The sequence below is a fragment of the Maniola jurtina genome, chromosome 21 (assembly GCF_905333055.1).
Source record: "Maniola jurtina chromosome 21, ilManJurt1.1, whole genome shotgun sequence".
Classification (NCBI taxonomy): domain Eukaryota; kingdom Metazoa; phylum Arthropoda; class Insecta; order Lepidoptera; family Nymphalidae; genus Maniola; species Maniola jurtina.
In genome coordinates this window covers 2,425,985-2,449,293 of record NC_060049.1, presented here as the reverse complement: position 1 = coordinate 2,449,293, position 23,309 = coordinate 2,425,985, and the positions used below count along the sequence as shown (strand labels likewise).

Here is a 23,309-nt window from a genome sequence, read left to right as displayed (position 1 = left end):
TTTTTCCTTTTGAGGTACGGAAGCCTTAAAAGAATGGATCTTACCTGGCAAGTAACGCTCCAGTTCTGGGATGTCGCCACGTGAGCACGGGCACTCGACTCTGTCGGTAACACCGCGAAGTTCGTCGCAGCGACTCGTCCGATATGCTCTCCGGGACCGCCACTACCGACGGGTAACTACATAGAAAATGTCAAAGATGACTGACTGACTGACTGACTGATCTATCAACGCACAGCTCAAATTATAAGAATTCGAAACAGCACAGCTGAAATTTGACTAAGTCAAATTTGGCAGTCCAAGATGGAAGCGGGCTAAATTGAAGGGGTATGGTAGTTTTCATTAAACCCATACTCCTTTGAATTCTACATGGCATCGTACCGGAACGCTACATCGCTTGGCGGCACGGCTTTGCCGGTAGGGTGGCAACGAGTCATGGCCGAAGCCTCCCACCAGACCAGAAATTTAAACATTAAAAAATTAAATTAAAAAAATTATAAAGCCCCTGCCGGGAATCGAACCCGAGACCTCCCTCTAATAAAATCTACTACACTTACCACTGCGCCAGGGAGGCCATCATAACTCCGATGTGTTTAGGCTCGTTGGATTAGCCTTGACATGGATAATAATTACTTTATTTTAGGGATAGAAAAGTGATTTATTTGACCGCAATTTGAATATATAAATCTTTTTTAAAAAAAAACCTTGTGACTTGGTACTATCCAACCTCCTTCCTAGAACTTCTCCTTTCAGCAAAGGTTGCCTGGTAGAGATTGCTCCAAGCAATAAGGCCGCCTTTGCACACAATTGTTTTTTTCTGTTTTCTTCTTACTGTGTTGTTATCCTTTACATGTGTTTTTGTGTGCAATAAAGAGTTTCTATCTATCTATCTATCTATTTCCATATACTACTCGGTCAAGCTAAGTTTGCACCTGGCGTCGATTACGTCACACTGACGCTTAGATACGGTATGCGACACGACCACCGCGGGGAGGTGAGTGGGAAAGTGGGAGACGCACCGCATTCCAGCGAAGTGCAAACTTAGCGCGCCCAAGTTAATAGTGTTTGATCTCTTATTATTTTTTTTTTTTTATTTATTTATTTCATTGCTGTCATGTACTAATAACTATATAACTTAAAGCTAAAGTATAGTTGCATGACGCCCTGTCAGGGCATCGCAATATACAATACATTACATTTATTATACAAAATCATTAAATTATTATCTATGACAATTATTATTATAATCATTATAAATTAAGATTAATTTTAATGTTACATTATTATTAGAATTATTAAATTAGTAACGCTAAATACATTAAATAAATAATTTCTATTTGTAGATATGTCATATAGAGAGTAGTAAGTATGTCAATTAAAACTAAGTTCTTACTTACCTTCGACATAGGCTGTAGAGCGCATTAGCGTGCGCGAGGCGGAAGGGCGGCGCCGCGAGTCCAACGCGCGCCCAGTCGCGCGCGTACACGCGTTCGCGGACGCGCTCCAACGAACGCGAGTCTGTCTCCACGCCTTCCGATACACCGCCCACCGGCCCGCAGCCGCCTCCGAGTTCTAACTCTTCCACTGTTAAATAAATCTCATTTTTAAACGACTCCAAAGGAATTTCATTTTTATGCGTCTTCAAACAAGCCTCATTTTTAAAGGACCTCAAACAAGTCTTATTTTGATACGACTCCAAACAAGTCTCATTTTTAAACAACTCCAGTCTCATTTCTAAACGACTCCAAACAAGTCCCATTCTTAAACAACTCCAGTCTCTAAACGACTCCAAAAAAATGTTATCTTTAAACGTCTTCGAACCAAGAAAGACAATTTAAGGCGAATTATGACAAAACTATACATGTCAATCTTACTGCCAAACCACATGCGTCAATTTGATTTTTACGGCCTATTTATTTTGTGTACGTATTGAGATCCAAGCTTATTGTTTGGAAATCAATATGCTTGTATTCAGTAGTGGCCATTTATCGGTAAACGACATTCTTCCGTATAGATTACAATAATTATTTAGTAACATTAAACGTTATGTTGTTTTTCTTATGTAAATTCTATCTGTGAAAACTTGATATAAGCTTTAATTTTTTTCTGTTCTTATCTATTTACTTTTTCCTGTAAGCTGTAAGTAATTTTCCTTGTAAAGGCCTTAGTCTTCATCATTTTGAAAATGAATTCAAACTTACAGGATAACGTATCTGCGGACAGTGAGGACATGAGCGGTGGTGACGTCAGAGACCTGGCGTCCGCAGACGGCAGCACGTATTTCTGTCGTTTGGAAGGCTTGGGCTTGAGGCCCGCGCGCCGAGCCGTCTTCAGCAGCGTCTTTTTGGCGAAGCCTCTATGAAACAAAAAGTTTTTGGAGTGTAGAATTTATGTTTCTTATCCATAATAATATGATTAATGCGAAAGAGTGTCTGGCTGTCAGTTACTTCCTATCGAAATCGGTACAGAGGGAGAGCTTGCATACCAGAGCCAGACATAAGTTATTTTAAATCCCGGAAATTTAGAGTGCCCACCAGATAATTGGAAACCTAAATCTACGCATAGATAGCGGAGATAGCTCGCATCCCGAGCATAGACATGGGTTACTTTTTAACCCGGATAATTGGAGTTCCGAGGGGATTCTTCATCATCTAGTATTTAATTACAGGACATCAGGAGTAAAAAGTGGCTGGTGCCTCAGCCGCGCCACCGCCTGCCTCGTCTGCTGCCTGCCAAGAACCATACGTACTTGAGCGTGTGATGTTTGGGCTGAGCCAGGTCGGCCGGAGGCGCTGCTCGAGGGGCTAGAGCAAAGTGTAACAACGGGTGCGGCGGGTGCCTCAGCCGGGCCACGGCTTTGCGGAACGCCTCCGCTTGCTCGCTGCTCACTTCTTCATCTAGTGCTACCTGCCAAACAATAATCATATTTTTTTAACTCTAAATTTTTTATAGAACTTTTGTCCGACACGGACACGCTAGCCTATCTATCTAAAAATCTATTTAATGGAATTTAAGAGATATAACTGATGAGAAATTACTACTTTAGCAGATATATTTCAATAATCGATTTAAAACAGGTTGACGGTAGCAATTTCTTAAACTAGACCCTTTCAAGTAAAGATTTTTACATACACTTGTGAGGATGATACTGCCATTGGCGCAATTAAAGTGGCATAAGCCTACTTTGTCGTATTAGTTTACAAATTGCGAAAAACCAAATTAAATTTGAATTTCGCGGGCAGACCCGTCGCATCCACTTTAATAAGTGCCGACGTTATAAAAGGAACCTACTGTCAAAATTTCAAGTTTCTAACCCAAAACCGTTTAGGCTATAATATGTTAATAGATCAGTCAGTCAGTCAGACCGCTTGCCAACTAAAATACAAAGTTACTAATAGATGGCGCTGTAGTATTTTACAGTGCGATCAATCAGCATGAAACGTCTGCGCTATAAATACAGAGTTCACCGGTAATATAACGATGACGTTTAAAGAGAAGATCCAACAAATATTAATAATTTTTGGAATTGGAACCCTTTCTGGTATCAATAATAATAATGTATTATAAGTTTATGAATAGCAAATAATGCATAACAAAATTAATAAATAACAAGCGACAGAAAAACAATTTTAGTTTAATATTTAAGCGTTTATTAATTATAGAGGCAATAGAAGCAATGAGTCGTACTAGGTATCAAGCCACCTTTCAAACAAAAAAAACTAAATTAAAATCGGTTCATTCGTTTAGGCGCTACGATGCCACAGACAGATACACAGATACACAGACACACAGATACACAGATACACACGTCAAACTTATAACACCCCTCTTTTTGGGTCGGGGGTTAAAAATACTAAGTGCCGCCTAGTTTCCAGTTCTATACAAATACTCGGTCCAAATACCTGTTCCGAGTCATTGGATCCAAATACTTGTTCCAAGTCATTGCGTACCACCCATAGTATAGTCTGCCTAGTATCAATTGATAGTGAAGTCTCGATTCTCGAGTATTTACAGACAAAGATGGAAAGACTGCGGAATAGTGTAGTTAAAAAAGGACAGAATATATTTTTGTGCGCCACGGCACCCGCGGTTCACTCGAAACTAACGAGTTTGAACCATATTTCAATGCGTTTAAAACTAATGCGGCGGGCACTTGTGTTTGCCTAAATCATTCGGTGTCAGTCATTTGAATTGGAACCATATTTTCATTCAAATATAGTTTTAATTTAAATGGCAAGTTTCCGCGGGTGCGGTGCGTCGACCCGCCGCGCTGTTGCGTATATCATCTAGTATTTAGTATCATCGAATATTTTAAAAGTTGGAACAGGTGCAACCTAGTATCATCATCATAAAATTTAAACTCTCTACCTACTACGGTTCACAAGCTACTTACTGTACGACAAGGAACTTTTGACACTTGAATGACATTGACAGGGGGCGTAGTTGTAGAACAAAGGCTGCCAGCAAATAAAATCTCCTCAATTTGAGAGAATATGTTGAAAATGTCAATGTTGAAAACCGATTAAGTTTTATCTAACTTTAGTCTAGTTTAAGTTAGTCTGTAAATTAAAAAGAAACTATAACGAAATCCATGCCTTGATAAGCTGGAAGGTGGCGGCTCGCAGCTGCAGCCCGTCGTGCAGCGCGTGCTCGAGATGCGCGTGCGCGGCTCGCACGCCCTTCTCGCGCGTCAACGCACTCAGAGGAAAACTGCGCACCACTGTCGCTTCGCACGCTGCAAACAAATTAATACAAAACATAGTACCTAAAACATTCTGAGAGGAGACCCGTTCTCAGTAGTGGGCCGGCATGGGTTGATAATGATGATGATACGTTAATATTTTTAATCCATTCATAAAGGAGGTCATGTCAAAACATACAAAAATAAGGAAGTTAAGTCTCACAATGAATAAGAGTAATGGAACACCATGTGAATATATCAAAATCATAGGACGGGAAAAGTGGTTTTAGCTTAGTAGTCAAGACGACGGTCTCCCAGTCGGGAGGTTTGGAACTCCGTCCCACGCACCTCTAAATTTTCGGAGCTAATTCTTCTTAAGCAATTAAATATCTCTTGCTTTAACGGTGAAGAAAAACGTCGCGAGGAATTCAAAGCTGTGTGAAGTATGCCAATCCACACTTGGCCAGCGCGGTAGACTATCGCCAAACCCTTCACATTCTGAGAGGAAGCCCGTACTCAGTAGTGAACCAACGATGGGTTGATCATGATAATGATGATAGGAGGTCAAATGGGATAAGCGAGAGATTCTCCTAACAATAGGTAACCCAACACGTACCATAGGGATCCAAAGGTACGCCCTTGAAGAGAAGCCTGTAGTTTGTAAGGAATAAAGCTCCCTCGGCTGGTAAAAGCTGTGGTAGCGCAGAGCCGCGGCCGTCGGCCAGCAGCAACGCCCGCAGCGCTGTTCCAGCGCCGGTCTCGCCGCTGACCAGCGCTGGCCACGCTATCCTGGGCTGCACATAAATACAAGGAAAACAAAATTACTTTTAAGATATAGCTCTTTTTTAACCCCCGACCCAAAAAGAGGGGTGTTATAAGTTTGACGTGTGTATCTGTCTGTGGCATCGTAGCTCCTAAACGAATGAACCGATTTTCATTTAGTTTTTTGTTTGTTTGAATGGTGGCTTGATTGAGAGTGTTCTTAGCTATAATCCAAGAAAATCGGTTCAGCCGTTTGAAAGTTATCAGCTCTTTTCTTGTTACTGTAATAATCTTGTCGGGGGTGTTATAAATTACACTTGTTATAAGCTTACCATTAACCTCAGGCGTGTTTTATTTTTATCATACTAATTTCAAGCGTATTTCAGAGATACTAAACCTCACGGTTATCGTAACGGTAAGCCTCGTTTTCTTCACCCTATAGGCTTTGATTCCCTTGGCGTTCCCTTCCTCTTATCAGACAGGCAGACAAACAACAAAGAAAAAGCCTTAAAAAAGAACCCTTAAAGGATAAAGGTTCATTTTTCTCATGAGAATATGGAACCCTAAAAATTTGCTCTTCCAAACAAATTTTTTATAGATTGGTCTAAAATTGCTATTACCTTTCGGTTTCCCATACAAAAATTTCGTTTTCTGACTGAAAGAAGAGGAAACAAAAAATAAAAAGAACCTATTATAGTCCTATTTTTAGGTTTTAAGTTTAGTTCATAATTTGGTACACCCAAATAGTCATTATATCGCCAACTTTTTTTTAGTTTACCAATAGAGTTTTCGCAAATCTTGAATATACCTTTTGAACGGGTGGCAATCGTCTGCTTTCTCGTGCCACAGCATCCAGCGTCTCCAGATGCATATGCACCACTCCGGGGATCATCTGGTGCAGGCATCTCACGTGCTCCGCAGTCACGCCGCCTTCCGTACATACCTGGGTACAGATGGACAAAATCACTACCTATATTATAAATGCGAAAATGTATTTGTTTGTTAGTTTGTCCCTCAATAACGCTGCAACGGTTCACCGGATTGACGTGATTTTTTGCATAGGTAGAGTTGAAGACCTAGAAAGTGGCATAGGCTAGAAGTGCCAAAGAAGGCGAGCTTCTTTCGCATAATGGTGGACATGAGTTCTCTCTCTGTCTACATGACATTCACTTCAATTTCAATTTCATTTATCTGCAGATACAAGTACATAAACGTCAAATACATCATAAAATATTGGTCAGCTGTACCAATTCAAGTTGGTATGCAAATACATTATTTTGCCTTAAAAATAATACTTTAAAACGAAATAAGTAGATAAGAACAGACCTGTCTTGCACTGCTTGAAATAGTGTAAACAATAATTTATATAAGAATGAGATAATGAATAATAAAATCAAATGTCAAAATCTATAAATACAATATAAAAATTTAAAAATGTCTTACTAAAATTAAGCACCTAGGTTTTCGAAAACAAGTAGGTACAAGTAAATCAAACGAGCAGATACCTTGTCAACGAATCTTGAGACCATTTTGATAACATTATTGCCCGCTTCTCCCGGGTCCGCCTCTTCGAAACCCGATTCAGCGTCCGCACTATCCGATTCCGCGACGCTAAAACAAAATTAATTAAAATTCTTAGTTCGCTTAAAAAATACATTTTCATCAAAAACTCGCCTTTGCTCGGATGGAATTGCTGCAAAACATTTTTGGTGGGGTCTCCACTATAGAAAAAAACCTACATGCCAAAAATTTCGTATCGATTCATTTATTTATTGGCACGAGGTAAATATTTGTTGGCAGTATGGTCTTTCCTTATTCGCCTAGTATAGGAAGATAGAGAGGAAATGCTACCTGTGTTACTATTGCTTCGTAGTGCTAGTAGCTAGTGCCTGTAATGTGTATGTGATTCTATCCTTTTCCAACTAGAATGGTGAGAAAGAGAGGAAATGATACCTGTTAGTAATACTGTTGCTAGCGCGATCGTAATCTATCCTGCGCACGTCCCGCGCTCTCGAGCAAAGACTACAATATTATACTGGGTATAGACAGGCAACTCGGGTTCTGTCGGGTTCTATGGGCGGTCCTTTCGAGTGAGCGCCATCTAGTGTTTGTCTAGGCAAAACTTTGCCATATCGTATATATAGCTACCTATAGGTACAGCTATAGAATGTAGTACCTACTCAAATAAAATTGTACTTAGCTGCCCGGCTAGCATGCGCAGTAGATAAAAATTATATCCACTGATGTCATAGAAATCAGTGGATATAATTTTTATCTACTGCCCATGCTAGCCGGGCAGGACAGGACAGGACATACTGGACCTACTTACACAAACCATACCTAAGATATATTGCAAAAGTTTAATACGAGCGACTTGAAACTCATACGCAGCCATTTGCAATAAAGTAATGCCATAGTAAAAACTTAAATATGACCATTTTTACATAGGGCATCAGTAAAGAACAATAAATTACTCTATATCATTACAGCCAAAAATGAGTTTAGGGTACATTTATTTAACAGGACATATTTTTTGTGTGTTTTTTCTATCATTCAATGATAAATTAATTAATAAAGATAATTTTTAACTTGTACAAATTCCCATCTTGTAATTGTATATTTTAGTCTAGTAACACTGCGTAATCCGTCATATTTTTGTAGCCTATCCTTTTCATAGATGGCGCTGCTAAAAGTCTTAGACTCCCATAGCTTTAAGTTGCCATAGCATGCTCTCGAGCGAGAGTAAGGGCTAGTGCCTGTGATGTGTGTGTGATTCTATCCTTTCCAACTAGAATGGTGAAAAAGAGAGGAAATGATACCTGTTAGTAATACTGTTGCTGGCTCGATCGTCATCTCCCCCGCGCACGTCCGCCCTCCGCCCCGCGCCTTCTAGTGGTAGTAAAAGGTACACCATACGGTTCGCGTAATGTATGGCTTGGCTGTATAGCGTTGACTCTTCACTTGCTATTAATTCACGTTGCTTTTCTAAAGAAAGAAAAAAACGACTAAATAATTATTGTAACATCAGCGATATAAAAAGTCTTGCAATATAATCTACTATATCATGATCAACCCATTTCCGCCCCACTACTGAGTACGGGTCTTCTATCAAAATGAGAAGAGTTTAGGCCATAGTCTGCCACGCTGGCCCAGTGCGGATTGGCAGACAATCTACTATGTGCTAATTGCCAATTTGATTTTACACTAGCTGTAACAAGTGAAGTTCAAGTAAACTCGAGTTTATATCCTGATAAAATTTGGAACAGTACTTAAACCGGACTATATCCCTTTGAACTGTGAAATTTTCGACACAATTAACACAGAAATTTTACGTAGTGCCCAATAATAGCTCGTTCACACAAGCTGCGTAAGCGTTGAGTATGCGTAGACGTAGCGCGTACCGTTGCGTTGTAATGTATGGAACTGTATGAAACATGGCACACCGGTAGCGTAAAGCGTGGACGTTAGAGGTTTACGCGCGTCACTACGCACGTGTCACGTGTACGCAATTGGTGTGAATCGGCCTTAGATTAACAAAATGTTAATCTATAATCTCTCAATGGAGTTGCTAGGATCCTCTGAGCTCAAGAGATACAAAACCGTAAAATTGTTAACTTCTGTAAAACATACAAGGTATTTGACAGTAATTTACTTTTTGAGGTGTAAAATATACCTTGAGGTAGTGTTGGCCACAGCCGCATCTGTTCGGCTGCTATCTCCAAGGCGCTGGGCTCTTGAGCCTTTAGTAATGATATGTATTCGTCATCCTCCCTGAAAAAAAAAACCAAAACAGTTTTAAATCAAAGATAATAATATTGTAGCCTTGCTATATATAAATGTTTGATTCAAAATCAATGGGGGAAAACGATTTAAATCAATAAAAGTGTTTCATAATACAAAAATGATTTCAACTTTTTCGTGATTCCCATGACCCACGTGCTGAGAAACGTTTGAAATTACTTAGAACATAGTTTTTAAACTATAATAGAGATTAATTAGGATTTATGGCTGTCGTAATTTTTGCCTACCTGGGGCTAGGCATTCGGTGGTGGTGCGTCGGGCTGGGGATGTACAGCGCCTTGATGTCTCGCTGCACGTCCTGGTAGAAGGCCGCCTCCCAGAACTGCTGCGACGTCCACACTTGGTGCTCCTGAGGACATAAAAATTACCGACTCAAGGACCCTATAAAAATGATGTAATATGAAAATTCTTTTTCGGAAAGACCGCTCCATCATTGTACAAGAAATACCACTTTTTATCCATTGCGGCCATTTTGAATTTTTTATTATTTGTTGTTATAGCGGCAACAGCAATTCACATTCAATGATCAACTCTCAACTACCGGTTTATGTGAGACAGCCCGCTAACAGACAGACGAATCGGTTTTCGGATTTTTTCCTTTACTTGTGCTATAAGACCTACCTACCTGCCAAATTTCGTGATTCTCGGTCAACGGGAAGTACTCTATAGGTTTTCTTGACAGACACGACAGACGGACAGACAGACAGACAGACAGATGGGCAGGTAGATAACAAAGTGATCCTATAAGGTTTCCATTTTTCCTTTTGAGGTACGGAACCTTAAGAAGTAGCAATGATCCAAGCGATACCTGTATACACATGTAAGCGTACTGGATGACGCCAGTGCAGAGCTTACGACAGTACGCCGTGGCCAGCGGGAGGATCGCCGCTGCTATCGAGTGCTCGTCCAGCGCAGTGGCCGATTGCAACGCACAGTTCAGTAGTCTGCGAACAAACGATAATAGTACCAAATCGGATGGACATAAAGCTTAAACTTACATGCTCATTTGTTAAGCCGCAAGAAAATCCAATTCAGTTCGTACAACACTGCGATCTTAAATCTATCTCTAACGGCCGTATTCACAATCATTACTACGAGGTCTCACAGTGCGCTCGAACGCATAGTGTAGGTTCCACCAATCAGATCATTGTAAGTTGACGCGATACAGTCATCTGATTGGTGGAACCTACACTGTGCGTTCGAGAGCACTATGAGACCTCATAGTAACGTTTGTGAATACGAGTGTTATTCTCTTTCTATCGCCTAAACTCTTCTATATTATCTATCTATACTAATATTATAAACTAGTTCGTGGCCGCAACTTAATCCGCCTGGATTTAGTTTTCAAAAAATCCCGTGGGAACTCTTTACTCTGGGATAAGAGTAGCCTTTGCCTTTCTCCAGGTTTATATACGTGCAAAAAATCACGTCGATCTGTTGCTTCATCCTAAACATTGAGCTACAAGTATTATTATCAATAAAGTAAGAAAGACCTTTTGGATATTACCCTAACTCATTAAGCTAGAATCAAAAAGATACGACTTTCCGGATTTCAGCCCCTAAGTCGTTGAGCTATTATTTATCAAATAGATACAACCTTTCGGATTTCAGCCGCTAAATAATTGAGCATTATCAATAAGTACGACCTTTCGGATTTCAGCCCCATAAACCATTGTGCTATTAAATTATTATTTATCATGTGAGTACTCATATAAACATCATGAAAATAATTAATTTTTACACTAGCTCCTAACTAGGCAATTCAATCATATCATTCATCTTACTTGCAACTATAAAAGAAAATGATAAAATCAATATGTTCGTGTAACATGACATCCCTTAGTTGCGAATGTTATTTATTTGAAAAATATGAAAAAAAAACTATTTCAAAGTCTGTTGAAACATTGCGACGATGTTGAAAATAATACTGTGGGTTTTATCGAGTGTTTTCGTTACGGTGTTTTCACTCGGTGGTTTGAATGCGGTAAGTCGAGAAAGCGGTACTGGTATAGGCTACTGCCGTCCTAAAAGCTTAGTGAAGTTTTCAACATTTTGTTGATAATGGTAATGATTTAGTTGATTGAAAAACCAAAAGAGGAAAAAACAAATGAATTAAGATTTTCAAAACACAAAAGCATGAGTAAATAGCTGCATTTAGGTAAATTTGAAACTTGAATTCCTAACCAAAGAGGAGATATTTGAGATCAAAGTTTAGTTCGACAAAACGCCAATTTGATATGTAAGGACCTAAAGTAATATTAGTAAACGATTCATACAAGCAATCTTTATCGCTCTAGTGAACAGTATTTATAAACGACCGAGAAGGAGAGGGCTGTTCTGCTTGGCGGCCATTTTAAATAATATACATTATACGTACTCCCAAGTTACACAAGTTTTACTGTCGACAGGGTGATGGAATATGGTCCCTCATCGACTTATCGAAATGCGCGCAGGAGTTGGACACCGTAGCCATAAAGGTGGACATTGAGAGAAGCAGGATAAACCGGACTCACGACGGCATCTCTGCCAAGCTCGGTATAGAGTTGCTCATTGACGATTCTTTTGGGGTAAGATTCAGAACTCTGCATTATGCAGTAACTCTCATTGCTGACGGTCGTGGCTCCTTCCATTAGGGATACCATTATCCACTTATCTCAATAGGACACCAGTGGTGGCGCAACTAGGTCGCGCTACCAACAAAACGGGCCAAGTGCGAGTCAGACTCACACACCGAGGGTTGCGTACTCGGGTAATTTTTCCGGCATTTTGCATGATAAATCAAAAACATGCATAAAAATTAATAAAAATCTGTTTTAGAATATACAGGTAAAGCCCTTTCATATGATACCCCACTTGGTATAGTTATCTTACTTTGAAAATTGAAACACAATATAATTTTTTTAAATGATGTAACCACAAATTGACGGTTTTCGGATTTATTCCTTTACTTGTGCTATATACCTACCTACCTTCACATCATTATTCTAGGCCAACGGAAAGTACCCTATAGGTTATCTTGACAGACACTTCGAACGGGCGGACGGTCGGACGGACAGACAGACAGACAGATAGACAGACAGACAGACAGACAGACAGACAGACAGACAGATAGACAGACAGACAGACAACAAAGTGATCCTATAAGAGTTCCGTTTTTCCTTTTGAGGTACGGAACCCTAAAAATGTTAGTAAGAACGACTTCCCTGGCGCAGTGGTGGTCTTATTAATGGGAGGCTGAAAGTCTTCGGCTAGTATACAAATATGTAGTTCCATAAGACTTTCATCGGCGTGACAAGAAACATATTTTTAACCTTTTTTTTATTCATAGACTAGCGCTTGGCTGCAATGAGTCCTGCTGTCAAGTTATGATGCAGTCTGAGATGAGCGCGCTTGTTTAGAAGATGCCTATCCAGTATTCACTCTTATCATATCATATTAAAAGGAAGACTGATGCGGGGAAAGGTGTTCCATATCCTAGAGGTTCTAGAAACGAGGAGGCAAATCGCTTCTTAAGTGTCCGTTTTTAATAATTTTTTTAATACTTTTTCTAGATCCTTATAGAAGTCTGCAAGTATATGGACGGCGGATGTAAGCAGTACCAGGTCATATCAGATGACAGCATTATTAATTTAATAGACAAATACGCGAAACAGAATGTTATCAGAGCATTTGAGTTGGCCAAAATCGATCCGCCAGAGTTTCCGGTTCATGAAGTAAGTAAGAAGTTTACTAGGTAACATTTATCAATCAATCGATTTGGGTTATATACAACTGGTATTAGTAATCCATACTAATATTATAAATGCGAAAGTGTGTCTGTCTGTCTGTCTGCTACCTTTTCACGGCCCAACAGTTTAACCGACTCTGACGAAATTTGGTACAGAGTTAGCTTATATCCCGGGGACGGACATAGGCTACTATTTATCCCGGAAAATCAAACAGTTCCCGAGGGATTCCTAAAAACCCGTCCGCTTAACCGATTTGTATGATATTTGGTACCGAGGTAGCTTGCGTTCCTGTAATTGACATTGGCAACTTTTTATTCCAGAAAATCAAACAGTTCCCACGGGATCTTAAAAAACTTAAAGCCACGCAGACGAAGTCGCGGGCAACCTCTAGTTTCAAAATAATAAGACAGCATTTTCGCTGAAATTTCTCAGTCTGATTGATTTCATTCAACAGCTTGAACAATTATCGTCGTACTAGAAGATGCCTGTAGCTTCGCCCGCGTAGATTTCGTTTTTTTTTTAAATCCTGTAGGAACTGTTTGATTTTCCGAGATTAAAGGTAGCCTATGTCCTTTTCCGGGATGTACCCCAAATCTGTATCAAATTTCATTAAAACTGATTCAGTGGTTGGGCCGCGAAAACGTAGCAGATAGACAGACAGACACACTTTCGCATTTATAATATTAGTATGGATTAAACCAAGTTAACAATACTTATAAGCCGTCTTCTTGGAACAATATATCTATTGATGAAAACCGCATGAAAATCCGTTGCGTAGTTTAAAAGATCTAAGCGTTCAAAGGGACAGACCAGGCAAACCCAAAAAGAGAGGTGTTATAAGTTTGACGTGTGTATCTGTCTGTGGCATCGTAGCTCCTAAACTAATGAACCGATTTTAATTAAGTTCTTTTTTTGTTTGAAAGGTGGCTTGATCGAGAGTGTTCTTAGCTATAATCCAAGAAAATCGGTTCAGCCGTTTGAAAGTTATCAGCTCTTTTCTAGTTACTGTAACGTTCACTTGTCGGGGGTGTTATAAATTTTTAATTTACACTTGTACTGTGTAGATTGTAGAAACAAATAGATAGAGAATACATCGATGGTTTCAGGGTAATTACGAAATAATAGACTTTATAATGGACTACTGCGAGCTGCCAACAAACTCTGCGTACGGCAAGTTCGAGGCTGAAGTGTTCCTGGTGAACAAGGAATCAGAAAAGGTGGCGTGCATAAAAGTGGTCATCGAATTCAATGAATTGGAAGATGACGAGGATTTGTGTGTATAAGCGTTATTAAACCAAGTCTGTAATATAAGTTTGTGTTTATTTTCCCTTTCCCCTCCACCCTTTACGGCCCCCTCATTGGTATTATCACGATAGTGTTAGATGGTTAGAACCAATAGATAGTTATAGAAATGACCTTATAATTGACGCAGTCAACAACAAGCGTGTGTGGGGTGTCATACTGACAGAATCTGTCTAAAACAGATAACTTGGTTCTGCTGAATATGTGTGGACTGCTGTGAAATGCCAAAGAACTGTGAATTCATAAAGGAGTCCATCCGTTTATATGTCTCTCTGTCAGCGGTCTGTATTTCATGAACCTTAATAGGTACAGAGTTGAAATTTTCACAGTTTGTATTTCTATTGATGTGGACGCTATAACAAAAGACAATAAAAAATACAAAATAATGCGAACAAACAATACATGGTGCATTTTTGACAGTTTACCAGCCAAAATCAAAAGTCCCAACTGTGAGTGCAGTATTGCTCATTCATGCCTAAGGGGCAATAGTCCAAAAATTTTATAGTAATTGATTTTTATCTCGGTGTTTTTTACGATCATCGTTATGGTGAGTAGTATTCAACTACTGCTATTTAAAATTTTCTGTAAGTATCGATACTGTAAGTAAGCATGGCAATGGATGATAACTCAAAATTTAAAAAACCCCCGACCTAGAAAAGACCTGATAACTTTCAAACGGCTGAACCGATTTTCTGCTATTATAGCTAAGAACACTTGATCAAGTCACATGTCAAATCAAAAAAAACTAAATTAAAATCGGTTCATTCGTTTAGGAGCTACGATGCTACAGCCAGATACACAGATACACAGATACACACATCAAACTTATAACAACCCTCTTTTTGGGTCAGGGGTTAAAAATCCCCGATCGGGGACCGGGGGGTTATAATCTATTCGTATTGGAGTTCCACAGATACGCATCTACAGACCAACTAGCTGTTGACCGCGACTTCTTCCGCGTGGATTTAGATTTTGAAAAAATCCGTGGAAGCTTTTTGATTTTTCGGGATAAAAAGTAGCCTATGTCACTCTCCAGGTCTTTCCAAGTTATCCATGCAAGGGCAAACCAACAAACAAACAGACGTTCGCATTTGTGATATGCAAAGTGATTATCTTCCTCATTTAAAAACTGACCTGTATAGTATCCAATTTATTGATATATACCTAATAATGATATTATTGTCTTATGTCATGCAATCACAACTATTTCATGTCGTGCAGATTTTTTTATATCAATATGATTTAACATTAAATTCCATTCCAACATCAATTTGTAAGAGTAACTAGAAAGATAAAATCGTTATTGTCACTTTACATGTTCAAAACCTTCGTCCAACTATATTTATTATTATTTATAACGGTGAACATGTGGAAAATTCTTATTTGAAATTCTGTTACAATTGATTCGCTATGTGGGAACTCATATTATTTATTTTTGCACACTTCCTCATAATTTCGGAAGGTGGTTGGAAAATGCAAGTAAGTTCTAATCCTTTTTATTCCCATACAAGTTAGTCGTTAAGCAAGCGTAGTGTGGGACGCCCTCCAGCACGATGGACCGACGATATAATGCGGCTGGCGGGAAGTGGCTGGATGAGGAAGGCTGAGGACCGGGTGTGGTGGCGCTCTATAGGGAAGGCCTATGTCCAACAGTGGGCGTCCACAGGCTGATGATGATGAAGTTAGTCCTTGACTGCGATTTCACCTGTGGTAAGCAATGATGCGGTCTTGGAAGGGGTATGGAAGTTTAAGTTAAGTATAAACCCATATTCCTGATCAGTTTCTACGCGGCTTGGTACCGAAACGCCAATTTAATACGCATTTATGCTATAAAACGCACTTTGTATGGACTAGGTGCCTAATGAAATCAGATATTCTTTAATCAAATTAAAATTAAAATAAGAGTAGTATTTTTTTTATATCCCCAGCCATTTGTTGAACTAAATACCAATAAGAAGGCAAGAAACATACTAAGAAACAACAAAAAGGATACCAGGTCACCCCCTAGCTATCCTAATATGATAGATGTCGATTCAGGATCAAAAGCGAGAGTTTCCTAACTAGTACACTCTGTTAGAGTTTCAGCGTTCGTGACATGAACTGACACTTTATCTTTTTAACCCCCGACCCAAAAAGAGGGGTGTTTTAAGTTTGACGTGTATATCTGTGTATCTGTATCTGTCTATATCTGCGGCATCGTAGCTCCGAAAGTAATGAACCGATTTTAACTTAGTTTTTTTTTTTGTTTGAAAGGTGGCTTGATCGAGAGTGTTCTTAGCTATAATTCAAGAAAATCGGTTCAGCCGTTTGAAAGTTATCAGCTCTTTTCTAGTTACTGTAACCTTCACTTGTCGGGGGTGTTATAAATTTTTAATTTACACTTGTTATTTGACAGGGTGACGGCGTATATTCAGTGATCGACGTAGACAAGTGTGATACAGAAATAGAGGACGCAATCATGACGTTCGAAGTGGAGAAACATTATATAAATCACACTCATGAAGTGTTCAACGCCAAAATAAGCGCCACGATGGACATCGACAACACTTTCGGGGTTGGTAAAACTGTAAAATAAGGCACGATACCTAGTAATTATTAAGACTTTGGCTGCAATGTTTTGCAACAACGGCACGCACTTGGGAATCTGCATACCCGAGAGTTCTCCATAACGTTTTCAAAGGTGTGCGAAGTCAGTAAAAGCGTTTTAAGAGAGTCCTTTGAGAGTTCTCTATAATTACGCTCGACCAGCACGATGGACCATGGCCAACAGTCTTCTCATTCTCAGAGATCAGTTCTCAGTACTGCACCGGCGATAGGTCAAGGTGCTGATGAAGATAGGAAACCCACACCTATAGAACGCTAGCAAAAACAAAGGTAATAGAAGCTATGTAATAACTGATAAGATATCATAAAAAAGGCAAAAAATAAATTAAAAACCTGTATTTTAAAACTTCGCAATGTATTGCAACTATGTAAAACATCTGACTGACGCTAGGTCAACGAACGTTGCGTAGATAGATCCGCGCGACCCTGAGTTTTAGCTATACATTGCGGGTTTGAAACATACAAAATCACTGAAACTACAAGTATAAGGCAAATTGGTATTGGATCGTGTTTTGTAACGCTAAATATTTACTATTATATGTTTTTCCTAATACTATCCAGCTCGTCATAGAAGTGTGCAAACTGGTGGACGGCGGTTGCAAGCATTACTTCAGCATCATTGACAATATGGAGAATTTGCTGAACAAGTACGCGAAGAAGAATTTGGAGGAGGCACTCAGATGTGCCGGCCTCGACCAAAAGAATTTACCTATTCCTAAAGTAAGTCTGAACGTTCTTCACATGCTCCGCGCGTTCGGTTTAAAAACATTACACAAACTGTGAAGGTTGGTTAGTAGCGTGCTTATTGGTTAACAATCTCGTAACTAAAGTAACAGAGCTATCCAATTCGCGCTGTTCTCTGTTAGACAGATAGCAAACAAACCAGAAAAAAAAACCGTTCAAGCGCAAGTCGGGTATGTGGGGTATCTACATGCTAGGGTAAGAAAAAAAAAATCGGCTCCTTTTGCATGAGTGGGCTTCTTTCTCAAGGGGGCTTCCTCTTGAAAAAAAATTTATTTGAATTTCTAGTAATTTTTTTTTTTTTGGTCAACGTTCTACACCAAATATCAAAATTTCAGCTATTTGTAACTCATTTACTCTACGAGCTGGAGACATGTGACACGCGGACATACTACAGACAGTCGGCCAGATAGATGGACAGATAGGCAGCAGAGGGACAACAGGGCTCCGTTTTTACCCTTTGCGTATGGAGCCCTAAAAACTAAAAACGGAGTTTTTCTCGTATTCTTTTCTAGATTATTTTGATACTTCTAAAACTGATGGTATTTCCAATTATTTTTCGAACTCTTCTGGCTTGAACTGATCTAAAAATGTTATTAATCACTGGCATTAAGCATAAAGGATGGACATTCTTTCTGTTCTGCAATTCTTTTAACTCTATTTGTCAATTTCAGGGCAACTATGAAGTGAAAGATTTAGTTATGGACTACTGTCATATGCCCACGAGTGATCAATATTACGGGTCATACGAAGCGGAGATATACTTCATGAAAGACGACAAGCGCGTCGGTTGTCTGAAGACGGCGGCCGAGTTTAAGGAGGACGACACCTGTTTTTGAAATTTTCTAATAATAATAAAGTTTTTTTTAGTTAAATAGTTAGGTAAAGTTAGTTTTAGTGCGAATGATAATAAGCAACCAAGCAAGCTTTTTTAAGCAAGCGTAGTGTGGGACGCCCTCCAGCACGATGTACCGACGATATTAAGCGGCTGGCGGGAAGTGGCTGGATGAGAAAGGCTGAGGACCGGGTGTGGTGGTGCTCTTTAGGGAAGGCCTATGTCCAACAGTGGACGTCCACAGGCTGATGATGATGATGAGCTATAGATGTTCAATTTCATGTTCAAGTTCCGTTTGGCTATATTTCTATAAGTTCTCACATACACATTGCTATAGTGTGCGTGGCGCTCAGTTTCGCACGCGACGTGGTTTAAGATACGCACACAAATACGTCAACGCTTATTGGTACACTCACTACTACAACCAAGGCTGAGTGGTCATCGTGAAATAGAACATCACACCACCTACACACGCCTCATGTTTAGATTGAATTACTTGCACATTAACCATTAAATAAAATTGATGGAGTTTCGTTTTATGATTTTTGCAGACTCCATTTTTAGGTTTCGTTAAAAGTCTGAATAGGAAGTGTCACAAAAAATACGGTTTGCAAGAAAAAATGTAGTGTGCATTTCTAACATTAAAAAAAAGCTGTAGTTTTAGTAGTTAGTTTTAAGTAGCTCAGAAACATGGCACGATTTTAATAGTCTAAGTTTTTAATAAAATAAAATAATAAGGAAATATTTTGTGTTTGAAATATGTTAACCTGCTTGCATATGAATATCTTAATAGGTGGCTTTAATAAACTTGTGGGCTTATATGCTAACAAACTGTGAATTCATAAAGGGGTCTGGCAAGGAAGGCTGCGTCCACTCTCCCTTTTCAATATTCATATAAACGACCTTATGATTGATGCAGTCAGCAGCATGCGTGTGGATTGTCATGTTAACGGAGTCTGTCTAAACAACATCAATAAAGCAAATGATGCGGGTCTAATAAACGCATAAAAATGTCTGGACTACTGTGAGCTGCCAACGAACTGTGAATCCATAAAGGGGTCTGGCAAGGGAGGCTGCTCCCACTCACACCTTTCAATATTCATATAAACGGCCTTATGATTGATGCAGTCAGCAGCATTCGAGTGGGTTGTGACATTAACGGAGTCTATCCAAACAACATCGATAAAGCAAAAAAAAGCACTGACAAAGTCTATATGCTGATATGGAATTTATTCAAGATACTTTCTAAGAAAAATCGATTCAAATACAACAAGAAAATTGGTAATCTACATAATAGGCACACTAAAAACCGTAATAAACTAGCGACTCCTATGCTCCACGTCAAAAAAGTTCAGCGGCTCCCTGAGACTCGTTGATGTCGTCTGCCTACTGAGTCTTCCAACGCTGTACTTTCCGGTACAAGGTCGCCATTTTATTCGTGGGGGTCCCAACATCTATCGGTTTTTCGAACTATGTGACCTGCCCATTACCACTTCATACTTCACAACCCGTTGAGTTAGCTATGTCAGTTGTTCTGGTTCTCATAAGGATCTTCTCATTTTTGATTTGATCACGTAGAGAAACTGCAAGCATAGCTCTACTTCGGCCGCCAAGTGACTCTGACCTTTCTTAGAGGCACATAGTCAGTGACTATAATTTCATATCCATATTTTATTTTTTCGTATAAATTGTAATTATTTATATCATGCAATCGTAACTATTTCGTGTCGTGCAGATTTTTTTAAAATATTTCACATATCATCATGCCATTGAATAGAATCGAAAGTCAGCGTCCATTTGTTCGTTTATAAGCAAGATAAAATCATTATTGTCAGTTGACATGTTAAAAACGCTTGTTCAAAACATTATTTACTATCATTATTTATAAAGGTGAACGTGTGGAAAATTCTTGTTTGAAATTCTGTTACTATAGATTCACAATGTGGGAATTTATATTATATATTTTTCCACACTTCCTTATAACGGTGTTGTCACAAGGTGGTTTTAATACGCAAGTAAGTTCTAATCTAAAATGAACTCATTTGTTTGGAACGCCTTATCTAGCGTACTTGTATATGTCCATATCTGTGTATCTAATATTTGGCAGGGTGAGGGCGTATATACAACGATCAGCGTAGACGAGTGTGGATCGGAAATAGAGGACCCCATCATGACGTTCGAAGTGGAAAAGCATAAAATAAATCACACTCATGAAGTGTTCAACGCCAAAATAGGCGCCACGATGGACATCGACGACAGTTTTGGGGTTGGTAAAACAGTAAAATAAGGCGTGATAACCTAGTGGTTTAAGCCTTCGGCCCCCTGTTTGTTGGTCTGGGGTTCGATCCTGAATCCATTTCTAACTTTTCAGGCAGTTAAATTTCACTTCAGGGAAGTAAAAAAACCTGCATGATTTTCTCAAAGGTGGCGACCCGTGTTCAGTAGTGAGCCTTTGAAGATGGTAGTAAACCCTCGCCTACGGCTTAAAACTTTCACCTACCTTTAGATAACGCTCTACGAATCCCAAGCTGCCAGTTATGTCTTTCTAAACTTCAATATGTAATCGTTCCTGCCGCGTACTGTACATTATAATACACACAGGTGTCTGATAATATACGTATGCCAGCTGAGTTTAGGACCGATGTGTAGATGTACCAAAAAATATATAAAGAACCTCGTGGGCGACATGAGGACTTAAAAAAAATTCTAATGTGAAAACCCTGCAAACAGCTGATCGCAGAAATGAACCCGTAAAACTTGTGAGCTCGAAGGACAGTTTGAAAGTTTGTTCAGTAGCAGAAACCAAAAAAAGAATATATTATGGCACTAACTACTTGGTACCACATACCTGATTTGTCATGTTATATGATTTATCTATATAATCTCAGAAAGAAGTCTAAGGTTGAAATCTATAGAGCACACTTTGACTTTGTTTAGACTTAAGTTACAGTTAAAACGAGACAGATTTATGCCAGCGGTATAACGCTATCTCGTTTTAACAGTGCAAGTCTGAGCAAAGTCAAAGTGCGCTCTATACATCTCAGCCTAACAGTCATATCAAAAATACGGTTTTAACACCTAGAGCAAATGTGGCGAGCGTTTTCTCAGATTGTAAGTCTAATATAGTGTTTTTCCCAATACAATTCAGTTATTCATAGAAGTGTGCAAGCTGGTGGACGGAGGTTGTAAGCATTACGCTACCATCGTCGAAGGTATGGAGAAGTTATTGAAGAAGCACGCGAAGAATAATCTGGAGAACGCCTTCAGGTGTGCCGGCCTCGACCAAAAGGAATTCCCTATTCCTAAAGTAAGTCTGAACGCTCTTCACTTGCTTTTCGCATGCGACATCTAAAAGCCAATAGATATTCTGCGAAGATTGTTTATGTCTGCGGCCACGGATACGTTTTTAAAGTTAGTTCGTTCATGAAGTTTTGTTAAAATTGACAACTAGGCTTAAGGGAACAACAGTATAAAACAAAGTCGCTTCCCGCAGTTTATCCATCTGTACGCTTATTTTTTTTAATTTACGCAACGGATTTTAAAGCTGTATTCATCAATAGATAGAGCGATGCAAGATGAAGTTTTATATGTACAGTTTAATATTGTTTTATTTAAATTTTTCAAACATGATGATAATTTTTCAAGAAGTCTTTCAATTTCAATTTCAAGCTGACTTAGAGCTTTTATCGAAAATGCTGTGTTATTCTCTTGAAATATAACAAAACCACCATATTAACTCCACATTAGTATCTACTTTGCACCCGTGTGAAGCCGGGGCGGGTCGCTAGTTCAAATATTTTTTTTCGATTTCAGGGCAACCACGAAGTGAAAGACTTCATCATGGACTACTGTGAGCTGCCCACATATGCCCCCTTCGGGACATTCGAAGCTGAGGCGTACGTTATTAAGGACGAGCGGCGCGTCGGCTGTATCAAGGCGGTGCTAGAGTTCAAGGAAGATGACCTGTGCTCTTGAAGCGTTTTAAGGAAGTTTCTAGACGTCTACGAAGGTTGTTTAATAAAAAAAATTATTTAGCCATAAATGAAGCTATTCTGTTAAAAATTGCAGTCATACACCTAATTCTGACCAACAGCTACTGGCCAAAGCTAGTCGCGGCCGGCTAAAACTATAGCACCCAGCAGAAAAGATTGCACATCGAATTTCAGAAAGAGATAACAGTTCCATAGAGCGTTGTCTCTGTCGTCAATTAAAGTATCGACTATTCTCACAAATTAGTCGATACTTTAATTAATTTCTTAAACTGGACCTTTTCAAGTAAAGATTTTTATATAAATCTGTGAGGATGATACTGCCACTGTCGAAATCAGAATGCCATAAGCCTACGATGTCGTATTAGTTTACAAATTGCGAAAAACCAAATTAAATTTGAATTTCGCGGGCAAGCCGGTCTCATGCCCCTTAAGACCGAAAAAATTTCACAGGTATGACTGACAGAGACAACGCTACATGAAGCCGAAATCTGTTTGTAAAGTTCGTTTAGCAATCTTTTCTAATGATTACAGGTGCAAACGCAATTCAGTGTAAAATAACATCATACACAGTGTACTAACCTGACAACCAGCTCGAACTGGTGGTGTTGCAGCAGATGCTTGTTGGTGGGCAGGCGCGCGGCCAGGTCACGTACGAGCGCGCTGCGCGCAGACGGCGCACGCATCGCACGCAGCACGCCCGGGAACGACTTGCGCGCATCCGCGTACCGACACTCGAATATCGCGGCGATACATGACCGAAGAACCTGTAATTACATTGACAGGGTCTTGAACACACCACTTTTTAGGGTTCCGTAGCATAAAATGAAAACGTACCTTATAGGATGACTATCAATATAGTGATCCTA

At 39.4% G+C, this 23,309-nt stretch overlaps 4 protein-coding genes across 5 annotated transcripts in view; 3 read left to right on the top strand and 1 right to left on the bottom strand.

Moving 5' to 3' along the window:
- LOC123876509 (myotubularin-related protein 5) overlaps window positions 1-23,309 on the bottom strand; it is a 68,785-nt gene that overhangs the window by 12,538 nt on the left and 32,938 nt on the right. For both annotated transcript variants that reach the window (XM_045922815.1, XM_045922816.1), the window contains exons 12-24: window positions 23,023-23,207; window positions 10,050-10,185; window positions 9,469-9,590; window positions 9,114-9,211; window positions 8,260-8,425; window positions 6,946-7,051; window positions 6,249-6,383; window positions 5,295-5,472; window positions 4,593-4,732; window positions 2,747-2,904; window positions 2,199-2,353; window positions 1,395-1,581; window positions 45-176 (exon numbers count right to left, since the gene is read on the bottom strand). In XM_045922815.1, the coding sequence (XP_045778771.1) occupies window positions 45-176; window positions 1,395-1,581; window positions 2,199-2,353; window positions 2,747-2,904; window positions 4,593-4,732; window positions 5,295-5,472; window positions 6,249-6,383; window positions 6,946-7,051; window positions 8,260-8,425; window positions 9,114-9,211; window positions 9,469-9,590; window positions 10,050-10,185; window positions 23,023-23,207 (1,898 nt within the window). The remainder of the gene's footprint in view (window positions 1-44; window positions 177-1,394; window positions 1,582-2,198; window positions 2,354-2,746; window positions 2,905-4,592; window positions 4,733-5,294; window positions 5,473-6,248; window positions 6,384-6,945; window positions 7,052-8,259; window positions 8,426-9,113; window positions 9,212-9,468; window positions 9,591-10,049; window positions 10,186-23,022; window positions 23,208-23,309) is intronic.
- On the top strand, window positions 11,142-14,280 carry LOC123876511. Its single transcript, XM_045922818.1, has 4 exons — window positions 11,142-11,225; window positions 11,650-11,808; window positions 12,793-12,954; window positions 14,076-14,280. Exons 1-4 carry the CDS (start codon window positions 11,154-11,156, stop codon window positions 14,250-14,252), a joined length of 570 nt encoding a protein of 189 aa, XP_045778774.1. The 5' UTR covers window positions 11,142-11,153; the 3' UTR covers window positions 14,253-14,280.
- On the top strand, window positions 15,553-18,907 carry LOC123876513. Its single transcript, XM_045922820.1, has 4 exons — window positions 15,553-15,750; window positions 16,667-16,825; window positions 17,437-17,595; window positions 18,291-18,907. The coding sequence occupies exons 1-4, from the start codon at window positions 15,682-15,684 to the stop codon at window positions 18,453-18,455; spliced, it is 552 nt and encodes a 183-aa protein (XP_045778776.1). The 5' UTR covers window positions 15,553-15,681; the 3' UTR covers window positions 18,456-18,907.
- On the top strand, window positions 20,319-22,493 carry LOC123876512. Its single transcript, XM_045922819.1, has 4 exons — window positions 20,319-20,466; window positions 20,559-20,717; window positions 21,600-21,758; window positions 22,265-22,493. Exons 1-4 carry the CDS (start codon window positions 20,392-20,394, stop codon window positions 22,424-22,426), a joined length of 555 nt encoding a protein of 184 aa, XP_045778775.1. The 5' UTR covers window positions 20,319-20,391; the 3' UTR covers window positions 22,427-22,493.

Bases quoted from the DNA above. Each gene is read 5' to 3' on its own strand.
- LOC123876511 (XM_045922818.1), top strand. From the start codon at position 11,154: ATGTTGAAAATAATACTGTGGGTTTTATCGAGTGTTTTCGTTACGGTG. The intron at 11,809-12,792 runs GTAAGATTCAGA...TACTTTTTCTAG, and splicing joins TCATTGACGATTCTTTTGGG to ATCCTTATAGAAGTCTGCAA. The intron at 12,955-14,075 runs GTAAGTAAGAAG...CGATGGTTTCAG, and splicing joins CAGAGTTTCCGGTTCATGAA to GGTAATTACGAAATAATAGA.
- LOC123876513 (XM_045922820.1), top strand. From the start codon at position 15,682: ATGTGGGAACTCATATTATTTATTTTTGCACACTTCCTCATAATTTCG. The intron at 16,826-17,436 runs GTTGGTAAAACT...AATACTATCCAG, and splicing joins ACATCGACAACACTTTCGGG to CTCGTCATAGAAGTGTGCAA. The intron at 17,596-18,290 runs GTAAGTCTGAAC...TGTCAATTTCAG, and splicing joins AGAATTTACCTATTCCTAAA to GGCAACTATGAAGTGAAAGA.
- LOC123876512 (XM_045922819.1), top strand. From the start codon at position 20,392: ATGTGGGAATTTATATTATATATTTTTCCACACTTCCTTATAACGGTG. The intron at 20,467-20,558 runs GTAAGTTCTAAT...AATATTTGGCAG, and splicing joins AAGGTGGTTTTAATACGCAA to GGTGAGGGCGTATATACAAC. The intron at 20,718-21,599 runs GTTGGTAAAACA...AATACAATTCAG, and splicing joins ACATCGACGACAGTTTTGGG to TTATTCATAGAAGTGTGCAA.